The sequence below is a fragment of the Denticeps clupeoides genome, chromosome 4 (assembly GCF_900700375.1).
Source record: "Denticeps clupeoides chromosome 4, fDenClu1.1, whole genome shotgun sequence".
Classification (NCBI taxonomy): domain Eukaryota; kingdom Metazoa; phylum Chordata; class Actinopteri; order Clupeiformes; family Denticipitidae; genus Denticeps; species Denticeps clupeoides.
Window position 1 is genome coordinate 15,821,167 of NC_041710.1, and position 19,024 is coordinate 15,840,190.

General features: G+C 42.2%; 2 protein-coding genes across 7 annotated transcripts in view; both read right to left on the bottom strand.

Moving 5' to 3' along the window:
• greb1l (GREB1 like retinoic acid receptor coactivator) overlaps window positions 1-8,549 on the bottom strand; it is a 34,128-nt gene extending 25,579 nt beyond the window's left edge. For 3 of the 5 annotated variants that reach the window (XM_028975640.1, XM_028975641.1, XM_028975634.1), the window contains exon 1: window positions 8,446-8,548. The gene's annotated coding sequence lies outside the window, so the exon portion shown is untranslated. Of the gene's footprint in view, window positions 1-8,445 lie in introns of all 5 variants that reach the window. The other 2 variants (XM_028975636.1, XM_028975635.1) reach the window with 2 other exon arrangements.
• Window positions 8,550-12,830: 4,281 nt separating this feature from the next.
• Window positions 12,831-19,024, bottom strand: part of rock1 (Rho-associated, coiled-coil containing protein kinase 1) — a 36,612-nt gene continuing 30,418 nt past the window's right edge. The window contains exons 27-33 of one of the 2 annotated variants that reach the window (XM_028977118.1): window positions 18,726-18,891; window positions 17,168-17,238; window positions 16,985-17,073; window positions 16,802-16,880; window positions 16,001-16,262; window positions 15,584-15,791; window positions 12,831-14,438 (exon numbers count right to left, since the gene is read on the bottom strand). In XM_028977118.1, the coding sequence (XP_028832951.1) occupies window positions 14,435-14,438; window positions 15,584-15,791; window positions 16,001-16,262; window positions 16,802-16,880; window positions 16,985-17,073; window positions 17,168-17,238; window positions 18,726-18,891 (879 nt within the window). In that variant the 3' untranslated portion in view covers window positions 12,831-14,434. Of the gene's footprint in view, window positions 14,439-15,583; window positions 15,792-16,000; window positions 16,263-16,801; window positions 16,881-16,984; window positions 17,074-17,167; window positions 17,239-18,112; window positions 18,166-18,725; window positions 18,892-19,024 lie in introns of those variants that run through there. The other variant, XR_003749546.1, reaches the window with a different exon arrangement.

Genomic DNA, 19,024 nt, shown 5'->3' on the forward strand with positions numbered 1-19,024 from the left:
TTAACGAATTCTGGTAAAAATCAAATGACCCAGTTTCACGGTGTTCCTGCATTAAGCCTGGAAAATTCTGGGATTGATTCCAGCTTCAAGCAACCAAGAAAGCAGATGCATTGGAAAACAAATGTTTAACAATGATGGGAAAAGTTTAGTAAGTGTGCAAAGCAGTTCTGTGTAATTTGTCATGACACAAACTTAAATACATTTTTTTCGTTTGTTTCATTGTTGGTTGTTTGGTCAAACAGTAAGTGGATCACCACAGTCAGTCGATAAAGATAAAGGTCTGGAGCAACTTAGCGTCAAGTGTCTTGCTCAGGGACACAATGGTAGTAAGCGGGATTTGAACCTGGGTCCTCTGGATAATAGGCGAGTGTGTTACCCAGTAGGCTACTATCACCCTACCACCCTATACCATCAGTGATGGATGAACATACCAACCTGAAATGATTTCATTGTTGCAGAGAGATTTCCAACAACATAATAAAATAATCAGATTAATATCAGTTTGTGGTCAGGATTGCCCTGTTCACCTATTGATGCTTTGATAATATCATCACGGTTTCATTTTATTGTGATACAACCTATAGGTGAAGTCTTGACAGCACCAAATAGGTGCAGTTTATTATTTGTTATATTTTTATCTGTTTGTCTCACATCGAGGCCAAATATTAGGTCTGTTTCTTCTGCTTTGAAAAATAATTAGATGCACCAACAGCATGATGAGAAATTGTCTCTAAGTCTTTGTCTCTAATTGTCTCATCATAGTAACTGCACTGTGTTTAAACATGTCAGCTTTCAGAGTCTTTGTTCTTGAGTGTGGTTAGCTTTAGCATACGGAGGATTTAGAAAAGATGAAGATGTTTCTTCAACACTGATAAGCAGGCAAGCAGAGAGGTCAACTGAGAGGCTACCAAGAGGCCAATGGCAACCTTAAAGGATCTGCAGGCATTTACGGCACCAACTGGCCACTCCCCGCATATTACAACCATTTCACATCTTGTCCACAAATCTGAGCTGAGGGCTTCAAGGTGTCAAGAGGAAAGGCTTTTCCCACCAAAAAAAAAACTTCCAAGGCTCTTTTGCAGCTAGATGCATTCATGGTTCTGACACAACGAGGTTGTAAAAGTAGAAGAAAATGTCAGAAAGCTAAAGTAAGATCAGAATTTCTGCACAGTGCCAGTGCTCACTCCACAAAGCCAACTAGACCAAGGAACGGCGTTGGGATAGTAAGATCTATGTCCTACAATAGGTCGACCAGAGAACCTAACTCACCTCAACAGATGCGAGCTGTGGGCTGGGCAGAGGAAAACTCTCACCAAATCATGCCAAGGTTGTACTCAACTGCAAATAAGCTCAAAACATGCATTCTCAGTGTACCTAGTCTCACACTAAATAAACTCTTCAGTTCAGTTCCAGCCCAGTTCATGTATGGAAATTAGTTTTCGACTCCACAGGTTAAACACATCCAATGAATCTACAGTAAATTAGGGAAAAATGAACACAGCCTGCATCGTTCAGACCACAATAATGGTTCCACAGTGAACTGCATAAAGAAAGTTATTGTCTTCTATGAGTAATTAAATATCAGACAGCCATTTAAATCAGCCAATGAACCCAAAGGACCTGTTGACCTCAGATCTTTTTTTTTAGATTGCCTCTTTAAGAGGATCATTAAGTTTCAGATTTAGTGTAATCTTCATCCGTAAAACTGCCGCTACAGGATTAGTGTTTAGGTTTAATTACTGTAGGCCCAAGTCCACAATACTCCATGTTCAAAAAAACGTATATTTTGACAGAAATGTGTATTTATTGATTAAAACATTTTTTCAGAGCCATCAGAACCAACACCACGATTAAATGGCCACACTATTCGCAGACAGTGAGTGTTAATTGTATGTGAGAGTTTAAAAGGAGTGAGACAGCAAGTGTGAGCTGACAGGCAGAACCGGGAATTGACCTCCCTCAGGAACGTGGAGTTCTGCTGGAGGCGTGCTAGACTGGGTCCTGGTCACCGCGGCCTTGGACAGTCCGTGACAGCCTGCGGTGGAGATCCCTGCCCCCCACCACACAGAGGCCTTGGCAGACCGGCGTGCAGATGACCTTGGTCTTCAGTACACAGCCAGCCAGAGTGGGTGTGTTTGGTCAGACTTGAGTGGACAGGGATCAGGAATAATGTTCCATTCTGGATAGAACAGGACTGCACTTGGACAATTCAGTCCAGATGAAATCAGTAAGTTCTCTACATTGCTAAACATCTGGACCTAACACAGCTAAGCCTATACAACCTTCCACAGAACCAAGTACATGCCACATCTTCACTGAGCTGCTTTCGGCCTCCGATGCTCGTGCTCTGAGACACACTCCAATGTGCCAGCAGCACACACAGCTTTCTGCCAATCACAGCTCCCCTGCTCTGTGAGAATAAGCAAATTCAGGGAGTTGTTTTTGGCAGAAGGCTGTGTTCCTCTGGGTCTAAATACTCCACAGAACATAAATACAGCCCATCAGCCGCAGAACACCATGTTCCAGACCGGGACAAGCAGAAGGCGAAGAAATCAAGAGGATATCACAGCAGACGTGCCGTTCGAGCCAGAACGCAGTGTGGGTTGAATAAGAGAGTGTACAGTTTACCCGGTGCTACTTATTATGGCTGCCAGTGGGACGATTAAGGGAGGGGCGATAAAATTCGCCTTGAGATACCTGCTGGAGACTCAACTATTTCTTTGGAAATGATGCACAGGACTTTGTCACTGTCTTTGGCACACGTGGATGGATAAATCAATAGATAGATAGATAGATAGATAGATAGATAGATAGATAGATAGATAGATAGATAGATAGATAGATAGATAGATAGATAGATAGATAGATAGATAGATAGATCGAACATAAAAAAATATTGCACATTAAATATTTGAGTTGTAAAGTAAAATTTTGGTTGCACATTAATTATGTATTAAAAGATGCACCCTACATGCACCCTACTTGTTTATACAATGTACTCTATTCTACATGCACAGCACTCTTATTCTACATGTCCATATAGACAGAAGACTGTGATCAGAGGAAAAATCTAGACAATACACACACACACACACACAGAAATTCTGGTACACATGAGAACAGGCTGAGGGCTCGTTCGTTGTGAGATGCCTTGGAAACCTAATCCCTGTACAGCATTATTTTTTCAGACTTTTGGGTCTAACTATCACTGTGCTCTGTATATATCTGGCTATGTGGGAGTGAACCCAACCAAGATGGCCACTTCATCCTTCACCATTAGTCCTTTTCCTTGAAGCTGAGCCACTGGCAACCCCCTCCCTGCTGTGGACATGCTTCCTGATGGATGGAGGAGGCTGGGGAAGATAAGTCGTGTGTGCGTTTACACTGCTGTGGGGACACCCCCCTTTGATGTAAGGACCGTGCTCCTGAGTACAGCTGCATCAGATAAGAGTCATCCTTCACGCTCCAGCTTGAGATAACCATGTCGTACAACAGGATGTGTGTCCATCAGTGCCAATATAATCCACACAGTAGTGACCCATTTTTGCTGAAAACAGATCTAGAGTCTCACTTTGCTCTCATTCTGTACTTGCCAATGCTTTGGGGCTCCAGGCATTGCACTAATCTTTGAATCCTGTGGGCAGCTGGCAAAAGCTGCAGAAGTTCAGAGGAAGTCCTGATGGAAACTGGTGTCCCACCCCTCGTGCCCAGGATGTAACCACACTGGACCAGCACAGGGGCCTACAGAAACTCACTCATAATCTATTCAAACTCCATGCATCACAAAGGTACTAACACCAACATACATTTGCCAAACTGATGCTGCAAATCGAGCAGTGTTTTCTCTTCCCTGCCGTAAACTCCAGGGTGTGAAGTGCACTCACGGGCACGCATTTGAAAAGGATGATGTCCACATTCCTATTTACATAAGATGTGCTGCAAATCATGTTGTCATCAATTCAAACTAAATTATTCAAACTGAGTAGGGTGAGGGGGAATTTCTTTCAGAGTCAAGTTCAATATGCATGTCCATTCAAGTATCCTACAACAGCCATTTCATTTCACATCAAATATGTCCATATGAAACACACATTTAACACATTATTGATGTAATTTATGAGATTATTGAATGTAACCATCTTAATTTACTGCAAATTACAATGGCATTAAATTGGGCAGAACTAAATTATTAACAATTTCTTACAACAGCCTTGTTTTTTTATAGGTAAATGGAATGTTTACTCATTTCTTGTCTTTTGAATAACCTAACAAAGTATAAATATAACATATAATAAAATGCTGCATCATATAATCAATGGTGCGGTATGTTTTCAGAGTGATCGAATGAACAGCATGTGAATTTTGTGTATGAAATAGTTATTGTATTCTAAGATGCAGTTTAATTATATTGTTAACAGGATATTGTTCTGTGGTGTGGCAGCGGCACACTGCAAGTGAGAAGCACTTCCTAATGAAGAAATACTTTTTGTTTGAAGCAAGAACAAAGATATTCTGATGGGGTCAGGGGAGTTTGGAGAACCGACCTCCTCCCCCAGAGAACGGATCAATGCACGTAAAAGCTGGAGGTCACAGACCTTTGACATCTTCATTCAGCCTGGGGGAGGGGCCGAGGTCCTTTGTGAAATTAGCTCTCCGAGCCGAGTGGTGCACACCAGACGCTGTCCCCAGTGTACAGTGTATTCAGTTTCATCCCCAAATTCAAACACAGCTATTCTCAATAACAGATGTAGGTCGAGAGTGGGAAGAAACTCCAGTTTGACTTTCACAGCACATCCACTTCTGACCGTTCGTAAATTTCTCCATCCAGAATCTAAATCCTTCTCTATGATATCCCTACCGATAATATGAACTAACAGTACATTACAGTACAATTACAGTAGCCTACAAAGTGGACTATGTTTATATAAAAAAAAAATTATATAAAAATATATACAAATATTCCTAAAGGATTCCTAAAGCACAAATCATATAGTCAAAGTATCAGCAATGTCAAATATATATTTTATATGTTTAAGTACATATTTATATATGCACTCAGTGGCATTTAAAGTGTACAGTTTATGGAAGATACAAATGTACAAAAGACCAACAATGACTCACAATGCAAAGAAGTTCCATGCATTCTTGACCCCCCAATAAAAAACACAGGTTAAAAGTTTACAAGCACCCATGCGGAAGATGGCCAGGTCTTCTGAGGGACTCAGAGAGTCAAGGGTCACAGGAGATTCTCATCCTGATCAGGTGGGAGGGATCAAAGGGGAAATGCTCTAGGAAGCAGCCCGAACCTCAAGATCTCAACACATCACGTCACGTCACTTATATACATGCATTCTCACAAAATACTCCAAAAATATGCATCATAAAAATATAAATGAAGCATTCCTGAGCTGCTCATATATGCAAGGTAGGGTTGTCAAAAATCGATATAAAAAAAAAAAATTATATAAATTTTATCAATACCAATTAACACTGGTAATGAGACTTAAATACCAGTTTTTCATCTGCCAGTTCAAGGAATCACCAGCAGACTACAGCAATTTTTAACAGGCATTGCAGTTGGCTGCCCCTCCCCTGGCTACCTGGAGGATCCAATATTTACATGAGAGACACACTTTTAACATAATTCTGTAGCACCAAGCTTGCTAGAAAACGGTCTGGAAGTATTTCAGTTTGGGATTCGGCTCAACTTTTATCATTACAGTTGGGTAGGGTCCAGCTTGTGGAGTAAATCACCATCATCAGGTGATCAGTTTTAACTAAGGAGGCATAGTTGCCCATAGCGCCCGCAATGTCAAGCTGGGCGTCAGGCCAGGTAAGTCCTAAGTTTTTATATATAGCTTGCTAGAAGATTGCTTAGTGAATTATGTTAAAAGTGTGTCTCTTATATAAATATTGGATCCTCCAGGTAGCCTGGGGCTGCCCACTGCAATGCCTGTTGAAAGTTGCTGTAGTCTGCTGGTGATTCCTTGAACTGGCAGATGAAAAACTGGAATTTAAGTATCATTACCAGTGTTAATTGGTATTGATAAAATAATATATATATATATATATATATATATATATATATATATGTGTGTGTGTGTGTGTGTGTGTGTGTGTGTGTGTGTGTGTGTGTGTGTGTGTGTGTTTCCTATGTTTGTTTTCTCTCCCTCTGTAGTATCGAAAATGTTGAGCACCATCCTTATCAGTATCATGCAAAGTCTAGTGCAAGGTCAACGTTCTCTGCCATTGAATGTGAACTTCATTACCCAGCAACCCCTGCTCTGGTTCAACACCCAGCACCTCTTCAGACAGGGACACTCAGTGTATATGCTGAATTCCATTGTTTACCATAAATAATGAAGAGATATTAATGAACTGCTCAGTAGTGTTATGCATTTAATGGCTAATTCATAAAGCATGTTTTGCAATGTACATGTGTTATTCGCAGAAGTCAATGAAAATCTGACAAATTAAGGATTTATATTGCAGTTCATGTTTGGGTTCAAAGGTTGTTCAATGTGACTAACTTCTCTGCGATCCAATCAGCAGGGAGAGCATATCCTCTGGCCTCTGATGTCACAATGGCTTTTTGTTGCAGTTTAATAAAAATCAATTTTACTTGCACTCTTACAGAGTATACAACATGTTTTAAAAAACTGCTCATATTCGGCCACAGCATTGATCTCTGGGCAAGACTGAAACGCTTCTCCTCTGGGAGATGATTGATAATCAGTATTCTTCATGCCTCTGGTTATGACATGCTGCTGTTTCATGTACCCTAACCTGTCAAAACAAACAGATAATGGCGCTATGTTCACTGGGAAAAATGGGCCTGTTTAAGGAGACCCATTGATTCATTGATTCAGTGGGGGGGGAAAGGGATCTTCAGCACCAGAAGGAAGCTGCAGTAGTTCATCACATTGTTACCCTGGTAACAACAGCCTAAAATAAGAAAGAATCAGCAGCCCTGGTCCATGTCAGATGCAGCGGCTTTATTAGAGGAAGAAATGTCACGCAGCTTTCGGGCCGACCTTTGTCCTCCGATCCTGGTTCTGGTGCCAAGAACCACAGACCTGCAGTCCATGTAGAAGAGCCTTAATAGCAGCAACGCAGGCAACATCCAGGCCCATGGGTCCCCATTGAGATACAATACAACTACATTTTGGCGAGGGTTGACCAAAGTCGATTGCTTAAAAACTGATTCATGAGTGTCTATCTAGATTTTCCCAGAAGCATTTCAAACATAAACGTAAGAGCAAAGCAACAGTTAAGCATGTATTTCTTTTTTATATATATATTGAAAGAATGACATTTTAAATCTAGTGACATTAGAAGCAGAAAGCCAGAGAGGGACAGATTTCTCCTTCAAGGCTATTGAGATCTTGTCCAAAGGCAGGAGTGTTGCTGAGGCTATTCTTATCTCCCCCAGATTAACTCTCAATTGTTCCGCACAAACAAAGGCCACCTCTCAGGAAGCCAGCCCCCCCAGAGGGCCAGATGGCCACTGCACCGAGACCCCTGACCCTGTCGTTCCTTTGAGGGACACAACTGCACGTGCTCAGGCTGACACCGGGCCACCCAGAACAGTTGATCCCTTTCGGCCAATCGGAGAGGGTGGTCCGGCAATATCTGATGCACGTTCCGCAGAGTAGACATGGTGCGCGTGTGGTTTTATACATCAGATAAAGCGACCGGTGTTCCAGTCTTACACCTCGCCGTTGTGTCGTGTGTGTGTGTGTGTGTGTGTGTGTGTGCAATTAGCTTCACGTCCAAATGCAATCTTCTCAGCAAACCTTCACAGAAAGGTATTTGTCCCAGGCTCCGAAATGTCTGTGACCTCTCCAGAACTGCATTTTACAGGGGGGCTGGAGGGGAGTCACACTGGAATGCAACCAAAAACAGCCCATTAAACCACCAAGAGTCCAAAGACCTTCAGGGGCACAAACAAAGTCTGGAATTCAAGTCGAACAGGTTCGGGGTTTTCTGACAAACAAGAAGACCAATCAAATGTGCATCCAAACGAAACTCAGCACCATAACCAAATAAAACCCAATAAAACAATTACTGACACAGCAGAACAGAGACAACAAGGGAACCCTCACTTCACCGGGCTGCTGATGGCATAAAAGCAGGGTGCGCGTACGTGCTATAATGCCTCATAACTCATAACCATAACAGCCAAGGACGGAACTGTCACGTGACGTCGCGCCTAATGAGACGATAATTAAAAGCGAGCACGCTGCCAGTTATCACGTTGCGGACGATGTTAGGGCATCTCTCCAGGTTCCCTCCTGCCAAGTGGCGAGTTGTCGGGTCGGATGGAAGTTCCGATCCGCGTCTGACCCCGACGCGCATCCAGCCGCCCCATCCTCGCACAGTCCGCGGCTTAATACACGACACACACGACAAGAGCCGCGGGAAGGGAGTCGGAAATGAACTTACTGTCGCCGCAGCCGCTCGAGTCCGTCGCTTCATTGGCCGCAACGCGCGATTCTGCCTTAATTCCAGCCGTGGGAGGCGGCGTGACGTCAGGCAGTGACTGTCCGTACCGAGCGGAGCAGAACACGCGGACACGGGACGCGGCAGAAACATCGCAGCGTGTCCTTCCAGGAAATAAATAAGAACCGGGTGGACGAACGTCACATTTTCGGATTCATTCATTCGTTCATTCACCACTCATCAGGAAAGCTGGTTGACATTTCTGATCTGCAAGTCAGAAAAAAATATAAATATTATCTATACGGAATTAATGAATTATACATCTCATAAGAATTTACAGAATTAAATGCATACAGTAGGGTTTTGCTTTAGGGACTAAGGTGACATGACCTCTCATTATGGTACAGAACACTGCGTGGGGAGTTACCATGCTATTACGGTAAGTTTGGTTATATGATTAAATGATTAAATACACTGGTCCCTACGCTGTAATATTTAGAGCAATATTCAGTCATAAATTCGATTCCAGCCGGTATAACCCACTCCGACTTTCCTGGGTTTTATGCTGTTTTGTGTAGCGAACGGCGCCATCTAGTGGTGAAGAGTTCCCGTCACAATAAAATTAATAAGAAATATCTCCCCATCTGAAAAAAAAAAAAAACATTTTTTTAGCTGGCCTTCATAATGATCTTGGTTTGCACAAACTGTACAAAACTGGTTTAGCTATCAAATATCTTGATGTTTTTTCAGTATATGGTCACAGCTAGAAAATAAGAATAAATGACACTTCAATTTTTTGATGACTAAATTCTTAGTCAGATTCCCATTCGTGGAATAAATTTAGTCCCGGGCTAAAGCATTTCTGAATGGAGAACACATGGAAGATCTCTTTTCCCCTATTACTAAGTGTAATCCATAAACAGGATACTGGCCCTCACGTTGCCTCATGACGCACATCAAATGATGAAAGTAACTGTGGATGTCATCTCTAATGTGCCTTGTTCTGATTAAGTGTGTAATGAAGCATGTATAACACACCAGTGGCATCCAGCCTTCTGTCTGTGACTACAGTACAGTACAGTACCATTACTTCCAGTTTACCCTTGTGACTATGGCATTAGTTTAACAGTTGACTTTTGTGTCAGTAAATGCCTCAGAGAACATTTAGATCTAGTGAACAGTGATGATAAATCTCTGACCCAGCCGTCTTAGTTCAGTCTTGAAACCACATGACCCTCTGCCCCCCCCCATCCATCTTGTGATTCAAAATGGGACGGCCTTGTTGTGCCACTCAGTCTGAGGCACCAACATACTGAAATAAAAAAATCCATGTGTTTCATTTGCTCTGATTGCATCCGAGTAAAAAACTTTTTTTTATTTGACTCAAAAACATTTCCAAGTCAGCTTACGTCTTCCTCAGAAACTTTATAGTGTCAGAGAAAGCATTACATGCATTCATGTTTTCTGGCTGTTACACTGAATAACTTGTTCAGGAGAAAATACGACCACATGACTCCAATATTGTCTTCACTGAACTGGCTCCCACTTAAAAACTGCATTATTATTACAATTCTTCTTTTCATTTATTATCATATGTATGCCGAGTATATCTGAGTATTTAGTATTTGCTCATGAGCCACCCTGATCCAGTCAGTCCATGGAGCAGACTTGCTTGTTGTTCCAGCTAGTTAGTTAGATACATAAGCTCATAGAGCTCCAAAATTATGGAACAACCTCCAGTGAATATTCAAGTTTAAGTTAAAAACGTACCTATAGATTCAAACACTTTACCAACGCTACCGTCATCATTCGCAATGCTGCGATAGTTATGTAAAATATATAGAACTCACATAATGTCCATTTCTTTCATTCTCACCATCTTCTCCACTGTGGATTGTAAATCCTGTTGAGGAATGAACTCATGAGACATCCTTGTCCTCTCGGGATGTTTACACGTGCTTGATCCACGTATTGATCTCCACAAAGCCAGTCATCCGGGCCTGCACCGCTGACCTCTTCAATGTTCTCAGTGGACTTCTGCATTATCATGTAGGTCTTCTCGCAAAAATCCACATTAGGCTCTTTTGCAGCATAAAAGAAAACTAGACTCTGGAAATAAGCGCACTATTCAGGGCAATTCACACTACCCAACAGCTATAATGCGACATGAGCAACACACTAGAGTTCCTTTCCAATGTGGGTCACTTCGCGCCAGTGTACGTTGGACTATAATAGGGCGGCAAGAGCCCCCATTTACATGTTTGCTGCATCAATCAGCGAGTAAGAATCAGTAAGTGAAGTACTGTTGTCAAAAGACCCGCCACTAAAAATGTAAATGTTACGGCGGCAGGTTTTCTGAAGTACCGGCGTACCGAGCACCGGTCGACCCGCTTCTCGTTGCGCTAGCCGAGAAATGCGTGACGTGCAGTTGCGTCTTGTTCGTGAAAGCAGAGACATGGCAGTTGTTCTGTCGGATTGTCCTACCGCAGCATTTCTGCTAGCTGTACAAATACGATGTGAAAATTGTTTATATAATAATTATACTACTATGCTATTATCCGTAAAGTAGCAAGTTGTGATGGCTCATAAACACCCATCAGATTGTCCTACCAATTGTTCTGTTTGGATTATTAATTATGACACTTTATTCTAAAAAAAAAACACAGGTTTGTTCGGATAGTTCAGAAACACAAGTATTTGGTGCAGCACGTACCGTGTTTTCCTTTTAACTACTCAAACTAAACGTGGAAAACCGTGCGGCGGCAGCGTGAGTTTATTGGCGTGCGCATGCGCAGTTGCCTTCGGTAGGACGTTTCGGTAAGTCGGATGGAACGATAGAACCCAGGCGGTGCTGCTGATGAGGCGGCTCTTGAAATAAACATTGCCACTTGCTTATTTAACCAGAATAAAGTTGATTTTTTAAAACTATTTAATGAAAAGTGCAGCACAGCACACGGTGATACAACGAAACGTGTCCTCTGCTTTTAACCATCACCCTTCGTGAGCAGTGGGCAGCCACGAAAGGCACCCAGGGAGCAGTGTGTGGGGACTGTGCTTTGCTCACTTTGGCGGATCGGGATTCGAACCGGCAACCTTCTGATTATGGTAAGCCAGTGGTGTACAGTCTCCCTGGAGCAAATCAGGGTTAAGTACATTGCTCAGAAACACGATGGTCATAAGGGGGGTTTGAACCTGTGATTTTGTAGTCTTCTGGTTCACAGGGGAGTATATAACCCACTAACTACCACCCTCCGTGGAGTCCTCCATGATGTGCTTGGTCTTACGGAGGCACCATGTTTTTGCTACCATATCTATGAGTGTTATCCATTAATTTATTTAACCTTCTATTTAACATGGTCTGGCACGATACTTTCTATCTAAAATATCTTAAAATCTAAGGCCTTGTTGATCTTAATCACCGGCTAACTTCACAATCAGTCATGTCTATCTAGTACTGCTTTTCCATGTCTTTATATCCTAAAATGCTTATGTATATTGACAATTTCAGGAAAAAGTGTACTATAACTGAAACATCAGTAGTCAGCACAAAAGCTAGTACATTTTAAATATAGATTCAGAACTTCAGAATTAGGTCGTACAATCAAATTAGATTAACTAATTTAAATGTAACATTTAAAAGCTCTTCTCTGTGAACACACCGTTGAACATAGAGTTCATGATGAAGTGGGAGCTTTGATACTGGCGGCCATCCTGAGCCAGTGAAAAAATTTCCCCATGGGGCCTGTTTCCTTTCAGCAGATCACTGAGCATATTCTGAGTGTGGGAATGGTGGAGGTTAATATAGTCAAGAGGATATGAACTAAATATACATTAAATGAAACGAGGGATAAACAAAGTGAAAACCTCACTGCTCTTCTGAATGTACAAAGTTGGCAGTAGCACCATGGGAATAAAAGCACATTCTGACCCATAGTAAGGCACGAGGAGTGTACGAGGAAACCACTACTATGTCCACTTAATTAAGTACATCACATATGCTATAAAACTATTTTTTTATTTTAGCTTTTAACCACTCACATTTGAACCTTCTAGCTTCCATCCATTACATTATCATCAAGTAAACGTTAGAATAGCACCATTCTGGATGGGGACTCAGGGACAGGGAGTGTAATCCATCAGTCAGCCATCCACAGCCCAGTTTCTGACCAAATGGCCTCTGCTAGCCAACATTGATTTAGGAGTTGAAGGAGTTGGGTGCAGCACTGCCACTTACACTCAAATGTTTTGGGGTGCCTAGCATAATTCTGTGGAGAATGGAAGTTTGGGTCTAGCTGATCATTGATGAACATGGAACGCTGATGTAATGGGAAAAGCTAGGCTGGTGAAAGACAATTAAAACAGGACACCGTTTTATACAAAGACACATGTTGTAGACAGATAAAGATGTTTATTGACACATCCATCAGTGCGACCCCCAATGCAACGAAACATGCAAGTCATCCCAGACAGAAGAGATGGTGGTTCCAGTGCTTCTTTAACCAAATACATATGTAAAAACCCATTCTGCATAACTGGAGAGGTATTCAAGATCACGGAGTCTGATTATATACACTAAGAGAGTTGTGTCTATGGGAAAAGGGAGAATTATTTTTTTGTCCCCTTACCCCTCCCATCTTAACTGATCAATACAAATAAGTTGAGTACATGGAACCATGACCTCAACTCAGACAACCCGTTTCAGGGAGACCCTGAACACTGGGACTTTGGTTGACACAATATTCAAATTTCCAAAAAGAACAAAGCAACAAAAACAAAACCTGACAGTTCAAAACATGGGTTCTGATAAAACCACACATATGACAATGTGGAAGATATCCTTTTTGTTTATTAAAAAAAAACAGAAAACACAAAAGCATTAAGATTTGTCTCATTACTGATATTAACATAAACAGATATGGCAGTAAAATCGTTATCCAAAAGTTAAGGCACTAGGTGGGCCAAATGCTACACCTGTTTAGTCTTCTACAAATAATTTACACATTCAAACAGTGCAGTTTTACATTTGTTAACTTAATGTTTTCCTTTTGAACCATTTCTCTATGAATCAAATGTAAGGCAAATACATTACAAAAAATATATAAACAAGATGAAAAAAAAAACAAAAAAACAATGTACCCAAATGAACACACAATGTCAATGGTTTCTGTGAAGATGTACGTGTCTTAACGCCATTCTGATGGAATTCCTATGGCTTGGAGCAACACCGTAATAATTCATTTTATAATTATATCAAATAATATGCATAGTTTGTAATGATCTTGAATGAGCCTGAAGAAAGAAAAAAAAAGGTCCAAATACTCAGTACCCAAAACTCTGCCTGAACCCAATTCTGGCATGCTGTGTTCTGTGACTGCTATGAGAGAGAAAGGATATTGTTAAGGCAACCAGAGTCCAGGGACACAAGGCATGAAGGTCTGTTCAGACACTTTTGATCCCCAGTTTTTGCTTCCATAAGACATTGGTCCATTCCCATTCGCTGCGACGGCCCCGTGCTGAAAAAAGCTCCTTCCTGACCTCCACCATACACCAGAGGCCAGGCGCCCACACACACACACACACACCCAAGAGACCGCACGCCTACTCACATGGTTACATAACCAAAGGACACCCTCCAAAGAAAAAAAAAATAAAAATTCCAAGTTGAACGATGTCCCTTGCTGTCTTCTGGGAGGCCCAGAGAGGAGGAAGGAGAAAAATGAGAGGAGGAGTCGTGTTGTGAAGATGGCGGAGGAATCCCAGTAGAATAAGAGCAAGACGAAGGGAGGAAGGGAGGGAGGAAGGGAGGGAGGGAAGGTGAGGAAAGTCTTTTCAACATCCATGGTGCCCAGTCCCAGGCAAAGTCCCAAAACATCCAGCGTTGCTCATGCTACGGCTTTACTCCTTTTTTTCCAGAATTTTTGTTTTCAGATATTTTCTATTTGTATTGAACACAAGGTACAGAGTCCCAAATGGAATCCAACGGATGAGATGGTTAACTAGAAGAAAGAAGAAGAGATAAAGGTGTCCAGTAAAAAGGATTGTATATAAAATAAAGAGAGACTGTACATATGGTTAGTCTGCAAAAAAGCCCCCATATAGAAAAAAAAAAAAAAAAAAGATGAGTACGAAAACCCCCCCAGAACATGTTCCATAACACTGAACCCACAGCAGCTAAATAGTTCTGATTTACCATATTAATATCTAAATGCATCCATTAATGTTTTAAAAGTATTCATACAAACCTATTAGTTAGCTTCAGACAGCTAGTACTTAAGTCTTACTCATGCGTATCAAAAATACTTGCGTTATATTCCTTCACCACCAGAGGGGAGATGGGACCACTGTTGCAACAAATCTACTTCACTAGCTAATATTTGTTACCTCAAACAAAAACTAACCAGCATAAACTGCTCAGTGGTGGATAAGCAGCAACCGGGAGAATCCCACATTAGTGCCTTACAGACGGAAGGTCCCATGTTACAGACAGACAAAGAGGAACCCAACAGTACGCGGTCTATAAAAACATGGTTAGACCCATGGACCAGCCTATCACAGAGCTGCTGCTGCTGCTGACAATAAGCTTGGACCACGGCAATTTTTTTGCCATCAGCATGTGCTGGATGAGGTGTCTGCAGGCTGAAAGTCTGGCAGTCTGCTGGTTGACATTGTCCTGGCACAACATAGGAGACAACATTTGTGAGCCCTTCTTTCTGGCCTGTTTCTTTGAGAGCTTACCTGAGCCCACACTCATGCAGCAGTATATCTGCTCTTCAATCAAAGTCTAATTTTAAACTTGAACACAAATGACAATTTTCAGTCACTTCAAGAACATGGATTTGAACTTGAACGCTAATCAGTTAACAAAAACAAAGGAAATCTATATGATCAACTTGGATAATACATATATTAACACATCTAAATGGTGTGGACAAAAGGAAAAATCTGGACAAAATCTTTTTAATAGTTTTCACTGGGCTTAAGGATTTAGATTCAAACTAAAGATCATTTTAGCACCTTAATGTATGAAGCATTTATTTAGTTGCACAAATCCACATTGTTCACATTGACTAATATGTGTTAAAAAATACTACCAATAACCCCAGATGTATTAACATCCATCAGTAAAGAAGTGTTCAGTTACCTTTGCTTCCCTGTGATACTTTTGGGGTTCTTACGGAAGGACTGGTTTGCTGCAGAGCGGGTAGACATGGTTCGAGGAGACGCCCGGGAAAAGGAAGACGGTGGAGTTTTGGGGATCTTCTTGCCCAGGTGGCCAATCCATTTCTTCTGTTCATCTTGGGTCAGGGCCAGTAGAAGCATGTCCCGGGCTGAAGTAACGTCGTAGTTCACTGTAATGCAACAAAACGTGCACATTCTTTAAATTCCTGTTGATACTGTTATTAAGAGCTCCTGCCACAGCAATTAGTGGGCAAAGCATGTTGGACTGTGTATGTTAGATGGTTAACTGCAAAGACCGTTAACCAATAGCATGTTACCATCTGTCCTCAAATCCAGAGAAGGCCCCGTCCATGCTGACCGAGCTGCAATGCGGCCTCACCTTTGCAAGGGGCGATTACATCCTCCTTCTTGTCGAGGTGGTCCTTATGGCACTTGACGTGGCAGCGCCGACACTCCAGGGCAGGGGGGGGTTTGAAGACATGCCATAAGGGCTTGGAGCAGGCCTCGCAGTTGGAGGGGAAGTGGTAGAGGGTAGGGATGAACTCATGGCCTTTGTGGGGCAAACAGTTGGTCTTGTCGCCCTGTGAGACGGTCTCCATTTCGCTCTCCTTCCTGCACTCACCCTCATTGGCATAAAGGATCTGAAGGTGTCAAACACTTGTAAGAGATGGACCTGAGCAATACTGTGTATTATGTATAGAGGGTGGGCCATTTATATGGATACACCTTAATAAAATGGGAATGGTTGGTGATATTAACGTCTTGTTTGTGGCACATTAGTATATGTGAGGGGGGCAAACTTTTCAAGATGGGTGGTGACCATAGTGGCCATTTTGAAGTCGGCCTTTAGATCCAACTTTTGATTTTCAATAGGAAGAGGGTCATCAAATCTATTCGTAATTTCACAAGAAAAACAATGGTGTGCTTGGTTTTAACGTAACTTTATTCTTTCATGAGTTATTTACAAGTTTCTGACCACTAATAAAATGTGTTCAATGTCACCAACCATTCCCATTTTATTAAGGTGTATCCATATAAACAGCCCACCCTGTAGTGTAATACTGTGTATAGTTATGCTGTGTTTAGTTATGAATAAACCCCTCTTTTCCACACCCCCCCAGCTTTTCAATTAAACAACAGAGCACTCCATTAACACTAGCAGTGAGTGAGAGACACAGACCTGGAATATTCGGGGAATCTCATCTGTCTCAGCTCTGTACACATCACCTTGGGTGACCGGACGCACATGGAACAGTTTGCTAGAGAAAAGAAAATGTTCCCAAAACAACTCGAGTTTTATAAGACAATGATCTGTACGTAAAGAACACACAAATCTGGACCCATGTCTTGTTCATCTACTTACTCAATATCTAGTACCATGGAGGGTGTTGACTGCTCCTTCTCTTGCTCGTCATTGTAGAACAGGATTTTCTTGCTGCTGACCACAACATACTGCGAGGAAGAAGTCAACAAAACAAGGCGTCAGAAAGCTACTGACCCAGCTGCAGGTGCATTTGGAAATGGAGCACGAATACGAATACCCCACCTGCTTCTTCCAGCCATAACGTTTGATATTAGCACGATTAGGTATGGAGAGCCATCCTTCAAGTCTTGATTCTAGGAAGAAATATAAAAAGTATTAGGACTACAAATGGGACCCATGTTCGGGAATCTTTGACTTAACAAGAACATGCAGTGAAATCAAAGCAAACCAAAAGCAAACAAGAGAAAAAATGAACTGGGGTCACACAGACCAGGAAAGCCCTGGCACATTAAAATGAATCCCTGCACACAGCAAGGCACTGGCTCTGAACTCTTGTCGGTGATTTTGGGGAAAAAACCACCACACAGGCCTAATTGCAGTTTAATAAAGACCAGAGTTTGAAAAGCTGAGGCCAATCAACACAGCGTCTGACCACAGTGAAAGGTCAGAAACACTCGCCCTTCGGTCGGAGGAGCAAAGCGCTCCAACTGAGGAAACCAGTGCTCTGGATGTGCGCTTTCACACAACAAAAGGAGACCATAAATTCTCGAGATAAGTATCTTCAGCGTTGGGCGAGCATGCGGACAGAACAAGGTTTGTTAACCAAAAGCATTCTGCACACAAAAGGTGTAAAAGTGGCTGGACAGACGTTTGAAAGGTGGTCAGAGTGAAAAGGTTAAACATCAGGAGGGCTTTTATGTTATTTTCACCCAATGCCACTGACACTCAAGTGGAATAAACACCTCTATTTGATAAATGGAACTGCTGGCCTTAAAACAGCCTCTCCTGAACCAATTCTCTTATTGCGTCACTGTGAGAAAAACCTTTTCAAACATGTCACACTTGCAAAAGAAAGTAGAAAGACGCTTTTACACACTTTTCTATTCAAGATTTTGGGGGAAAACAAAAACCAACAAAAAAAACAACAACGACGACGACAAGATTTCACAAACACCCAACAGCACAGGGCAGGCATGAAGTGGGAATCCCAGGCTCCAGGTTACTCACAGAGGAGAAAGAATAGCAGAGACAGAGATAAGGAGAGCAAGGAGAAGTACCGACTGGGCATGAGGAGGGAGAGATGAGAGAGGACTTTAAACAGACCAGAGCAGTTAATGTATGACACAATCGCGCCAACATGGCAAAATGCCACTGCCGGCCCAGATGTAGCGGTGGGTATCAGTACAGCTCCTACCCCTCATCTAACTATGCTATTAAATACCAGCAAGGGGTATTTCATTTATTTGTTCAACATATTTATTGAGCATTTGTTCACCTGTTGTTAAGGTGATCGATAGTCTTCTGATCAATTAGTATTTGATCCTGGACTACCAACTGATGGTCAACCATCAGCCACTGCTACTTGAACTGGGCTTGACATGTATGGTGCATATGTGAGGATGGAATGAAAATAAAAATTCTTCTGAAAATGGCAGCCTACCAGGACTATGCATAGACAATACACTCACATTTCACTGCGCAATGACTGATCAGGATTCCAATAACAAGTTGACAGATCTAGAATTGGCATCCCCACCAAGAAGCCACTTCTCTGGTGGACCAGCACCTACCCACGGCAAGAAAGAGAGCGGTTGGCTGATGCCCGTCCAGCGGGCCTTACCAGCTACGTTGCCATCAGTCTCGTCTGGCTGCAGGCTGGTGACGCTGGAGTTGTCCATGCGCAGCTGCAGGTCATTGAGCTTCTCGCGCAGCTGCTCGATGTCACTCTCCTTGCTGTCCAGCTGCATTTGCAGCTCGGTGCGGTACGTACTCTCCTCAGCCAGTTGCTGTGTGCCAAAATATAGCAGTTCAAGCACTAGATTCCGGGACAGTTATCTACGAGTCCTTCATTTCAAGCAGCGTATTAGCCTAAATTAATGGTTACATTTGCTCAGATATATATAGCATATATATCTTGTG